The sequence below is a fragment of the Bison bison genome, unplaced genomic scaffold, assembly GCF_000754665.1.
Source record: "Bison bison bison isolate TAMUID 2011002044 unplaced genomic scaffold, Bison_UMD1.0 scf7180017864330, whole genome shotgun sequence".
Lineage (NCBI taxonomy): Eukaryota > Metazoa > Chordata > Mammalia > Artiodactyla > Bovidae > Bison > Bison bison.
The window spans coordinates 3,149,671-3,155,175 of NW_011494902.1; the positions used below are offsets into that span (position 1 = coordinate 3,149,671).

At 51.8% G+C, this 5,505-nt stretch overlaps 1 protein-coding gene across 1 annotated transcript in view; it reads right to left on the bottom strand.

Moving 5' to 3' along the window:
- Nucleotides 1-1,064: 1,064 nt before the first annotated feature.
- TMEM163 (transmembrane protein 163) overlaps nt 1,065-5,505 on the bottom strand; it is a 263,415-nt gene continuing 258,974 nt past the window's right edge. Inside the window, exons 6-7 of the mRNA XM_010853703.1 lie at nt 3,162-3,303; nt 1,065-1,843 (exon numbers count right to left, since the gene is read on the bottom strand). Coding sequence (XP_010852005.1) covers nt 1,783-1,843; nt 3,162-3,303 — 203 coding nt within the window. The 3' untranslated portion in view covers nt 1,065-1,782. The remainder of the gene's footprint in view (nt 1,844-3,161; nt 3,304-5,505) is intronic.

Genomic DNA, 5,505 nt, shown 5'->3' on the forward strand with positions numbered 1-5,505 from the left:
GCTGCTGGAAACCTTGATGGGAAGGTAGGTGTAAGGCACTGGGGGAGGGGTAGGTGTTCACTGTGTAAGACTCTTCCCTTTGATCACATCCACTGGTACTGATGGTGGAGCGCTCCTCCTCCCCTGTACGTACCTAGAGGGGAACTCAATTTGTCAGTGGATTCCTAGGCTTTCCTTTTTTAAAATAACCGGGGGCTACAATGGATGCTTAAACTCCTTCAGGATGTGCTAGTACGGTAGCCCTTAAGAGGCTGTCTGTGGGCTTATTAGACCTGGACCACATTTCCCTGCCTCAGAAAGAACACCCTGACCCCACAGCTCAGTGGTCCATGAGCACTTGGTTAGGCATGTGCCCCAGGAACAAGGAAGGTCAAGTTCATGCTCCCACTAGGGGCTTGTTGTAGGTGATGCTGGAGGGCATGGCACAGCCTCTCTGAAGACAGCAGAGTGCCTGGATGCTGCCCGGAGCAGAGACTCCATGGGAGACACCTGGCATCTTTGATGGGACACAAGTCCCCGGAAAGGTGAGCATAACTTGAGTGCTTAAGTTTTGAGGATGCGACGCAAATTCCACCGTGGGAACTACATTAAATACAGGAAAAAAAAACCTGCAGAAAAGGAACCTGTTGCATCTTGTATTTCCCAGACCAGAACAGTGTGAGACATGGTAACAGCCCCTAGAACATGCTGCAGAATGCCACTGGAGAAAAGCACTCTTGAAAGCATCAGACTGAACCAAGGTCAGTGACCTCTTGGAATAGACCACCTGCCCTTCAGGGGCTCTACCGGGGCACAAGTCGTCCTTCACCCACGACAGAAAACCTGCCCACAGTAGTGACAACTCTGGTGATCACCTCCCCATACCATACAAAACAGGAAAAGGTCTTTATTGGTCACCGCTGCCTGGACAAGCAGCAGTGCTGGGACAGACTGTTGCATGTGGGGGCTGTTTTGTACAGAGTCTACGACCAACGCTACATAAACCGAGAACATCTAATTCCTTACAGAGGAGGAGGCCATCACGAGAAGACTGTGATGTACCATTACCACTTCACACAGCATATAGATCTATGCATCTATGGATAGATTATATAATTTATTACAAATAAACTGTAGTTTCACATCTCTCCAAAAGGGATCCTGTGTTTACACATATATGTTTGGGCTCTGAACGTACAAGAAAGGATTGGGGCTGAGTTTGATCCATGCAAAGCTCATACATCTATCACTAAGTACTTTAAAAATAGAATGGTCTCCTTTAGAACAAATCCAGTGTTTAGATTGAGGATTAGTAAAACAGTATGAAACGAATGAAATACACGGATAGAAACTAGGAGGTGATCTACACGATGGTTCTGGAAAGGGGTGCAGGACCAAAGGATACGGTCCTCTCTTAAAATCTGCCAGGAGACCAGAGACTCGGCCCACGTGGAGCCCCGAGGAGGTGGGCCTGGTGAGTCACTATCCATGTCAGGCTGGGAGCACCACAGAAGGGCGTGTACCCTCCCCACACGAACCTGTTTTATAGCAGAAGGTGGACGAGGTCAGTTCCCACGGAGGGTCCCCGCTCGGTGAGTGTTGTCCTACGGTGTCGGGCAGGGGTGGTGGTGGGAGGAGAGCAGGGCAGTATGACCTGCGGGGTAGACCTCGTTCCTTTGAGCACAAGCTTTCCGAGAGAGAAGCTGATGTTCAATTAAACATGGGCACCGTCTGCCTGCGTGGAAACGTCTCCTGGTCCTGACAGTCTTCATGCAGCGGTGGGGCGGCCGGCGCGGGCCACCTTCACTCAAACATCTCGTAGTGGCGCGTCTGCCTCACCCTGGGCACCATGTCGATAAGGAGTCTGCGAGGAGGAAGCGGACCGGTCACCCCAACAAGGACCCTCCACAGCCCTGGGCTTGGGGAACAGATGGGGGCTTTGTTTCCATAAATACTATTCACATACCATAACATCCCTGGGATTTGGTGGTTTTTAGTGTACACACGGGCAGCGCAGCTGTTATCACCACCTAATTCCAGAACATTTTCATTACCCCCCTAAAAAACAAACTCACTGGCAATCACCCTACCTTACCCCCCGCAACAACCACTAATCTACTTTCTCTAAAGATCTGCCTATTCGAGGTACTGACTATAACTGGAATCATGCACCATGTAGCCTTCTGTAACTGGCTTCTTCCATTGGGTGTATTTTCGAGGTTCATCCGTGTGGTACAAATCAGTATTTCATTCTTCTTCTGGCTGAATAAATCCTCCACTGTGTCTCTACCACCTTTTATTTAATCAATGGACATTTGTGTTCTTTAAAACCTGCATATGGATTGTATGTTGGGCATACGAGTTTTTTCTACTTTTTGCCCACTGTGAATAATGCCACTACGATCGTTTGTGTGTAAGTGTTTACATGGATATGTTTTCATTTCTCTGGATTATGTACCAAGGAGTGGAACTGCTGGGCCAAATAGCAACTCTGTGTTTAACACTTTGAGAAACTGCTAACCTATCCCTGAAATGGCTAAACAATTTTATATCCCCACCAACAGAATATGGAGTTTTGATTTCTCCTTAACCTCACCAACACTTACTGTCTCTTGTATTAAAGCCATCCTGGTGGGAGAGAGAGGTGGGTGTGTTAATACTTAAAAGCTTGAGAAACTGTTTTCAGAGGCTGACTCCAGCCTGGACGCTGGGTACAGAGCCAGTGATGCCCACAGGGCACTTTAGTGAGTGGCCTCGGGCTGGACTAGAACGCAAGGCCTGGGTGGGTTTTTCTACATGCAGCCCTTGTGCACAAAGTCCCTTTAAGAAAAAGTTTTCTCAATCTGGGGGCTTTAGCCCCCTCTAAAACCTCCCCACCGACTGCCTCAGGTGGCAGAGGGAGCTAACGGTTGAGGATACCACACAGGCCTGCCTGGTGCATCATCATGACCCTCACTATAGAGGAAGGAAGGGGCACTGATCTTCTGGCACCAAGAGTTGAAGGGAGGACCACTTACCTCCCTTCTCTCCCAGCCACAAGGATGTGTGACGGCTGCTCGGGACTGTTCCAGTCCCCGACCTCGCCCAGGAGCAGGAGGGTCACAGGGACAGGACGTAGTTATCAGAAGTGGGGAATACAGCACCCCTGGCCGCCCAGAGGGTAAAGAGGAAGCAGCACTTACTTGACCCCGTAGGCGAATATGGTGAGGCCGATCAGCACGCCGATGCTGCCGTCCAGGTACCAGACAGCCGAGTTGTGCTTGAACACCTCGGCGCTCAGAAGGATGGAGAAGCCCATCACGCCCCCCACAAGGGAGTTAAACCCTGCAAGGGAAGCAGAGAGAGGCTGAGGTCAGTGCCCAGCGTGGCCACAAGGAAAACCCCCCAAATGCCAAGTGTGCCTCTGCATTCCAGAGCGTGTGCTGGAAGGAATGTTCCAGAAGCATTTTGCAAGCGGCAGCGACCACCTCAGATACCTACGTGGCTTGCCAAGTCTCCACTCATGTCACCAGAGACGCCCTGGATAGTTACCACCCCCATTATCAGTGTCCATCCCCTGCCAGGCACTCCTGCTCATGATGTAGCCTGTGTGTGGTTCCCAACGCCTCCCTCCCACACGCTAGAACGCAGGTCTTGAGAGGGGAGGGGCACCAGGCCTGCTGAACACACGGGGCACATTCAATGCTCAGGGACTCACATCTGTCTGATGTCTGCTAGGCAAGTACAGAGATGGGATCTTCTCAATTCTGTCAAGTCAGATTATCACCCCCATTTTACCAATAATAAGACTTAAGTTGAACAGAATGAGTGAGGTTCAACAAACTGACCAGAGTTACATGGATTGAAAGGGGCAAGGGTGGGTGAACCAGAACCCACATCCTTTCCCAACAGTCTCCCTGAGTCACCTGAGGCTTTTCATACTACAGGAAGGACATGCCAAGTCTCGAATTAGCTACAGAAACCGCAATCAAACAAGACCTGGACACAACACACCCCAATCACCATCTCCTCCCCACATGTCAACTCAGTGGGTCCCTACAACTTGGACATTGCACTTCCAGTCTACTTGTAGGTTTCCCAAGGCTACACGAGAGGGAACGGCTTAGAGGGGCTCCCAGGGGCTCACTGAGGTGTGAGCCACAAGGCTCCTTGCCTGCCTCAGTGTAACTGAGCCCCAAGAGCAGCCGCAGGCAGGCCCACACTGCTTGGGCAGGCCAGGAACCTCTCCAACAGCAGGTCCTGCTCCGTTCTCAGGCAGCTCGGCCTGTGTGAGGGCACCACGCTTCTGCTGAACTCAAAAGCGGTAATTCCAGGTTCCAGCGGGAGAATTGAGATCAATCTTAAATGCATTCAGTGGGGGCTGTACCACTAGCAGACGTTCTAAATGAAGAGCAGGGGAAAAGGAAGAAGAGTGTAGGGTAGAGGTGACTTAGGCCAAATCCCTTCTCAGGATCCACCGGGTAGACCTCAACAGGCTGCCTCCCACAACGGGACCCAGATGAAGCTAGGCCTGCAAGGTCATCTCTGGTGTCTGCATCACACACGCTTCTCTCCCCTCAGACCTCCATCACCTCCCTGCTCCAGTTCGCAGCTGAGGACTCGGCCTCGCATGTCTTAGAGCACATAGGTGCAGATCACAATACCTCACCTTGCCAACACCAAACCCATCACTCACCTGTGCCGGCTGTCCCCACATCCCCAGCTGCTTCTCCAGTTACCCCTGTTTCTATGTCAGACCTGTGCCTTTGTCTCTGTTCACTGAAAGACTTTGTTCTTGAATTTCTTCTCCCTCTCCTGGATCACTCCCACTGGGATAAACCTCTATCTCCTCCCTTGATTCCATGCCACCCCCAACATAACCCCCATTCACTACCTCCCTTTGCAAAACTCCCTGAAGAGCTGTCTACCCCCGTTAAGCATACCTCCCGTTCTCTTTACCCTACCCCACCCTTAGATCCCCTTCCCCTGAGCCCTCCCTGGTCTTGGATGGCTGCAGGCTGCCATGTGCCATGGTTGCCTCCCCACGCCTCAGGTCCCCCCGTCCCCTGAGCCCTCCCTGGTCATGGATGGCTCAAGGCTGCCACGTGCCATGGTTGCCTCTCTGTCCTTGTCTTACACCCTCCTGGGAATGCTTCCCTCCAGCCTCACGTGACACCACCTTCTGCCACTGTCTCTCTTCCCCCTCCAGCTGCTCCTTCTCACTCTCCTTCACTGGATCCTCCTAGTCACCCCCATCCGAGTTCCTGGCTTAGTCCCCCGAAGTCCTCCTCCATCAACGTTCTCCCCGCAGGTTCTCACCTCCATCCCATAAGCCAGCGTCTCCCTAGCTCTCTTTCATCCTGACCTTCCCCCTCAGCTGCAGACACAGAAGCATCTCAAACTGAACATGTTCAGAGCAAAAAATTCTGCCTGCAAATGACCTACCTTTCACCCACCTTCTGTGTAAACAGCGCCCCCATCCACCCAGCTGCTGAAGCTACAACCCTAGGAGTCCATCCTGGACTTTCCTCACACACAAATCTAATC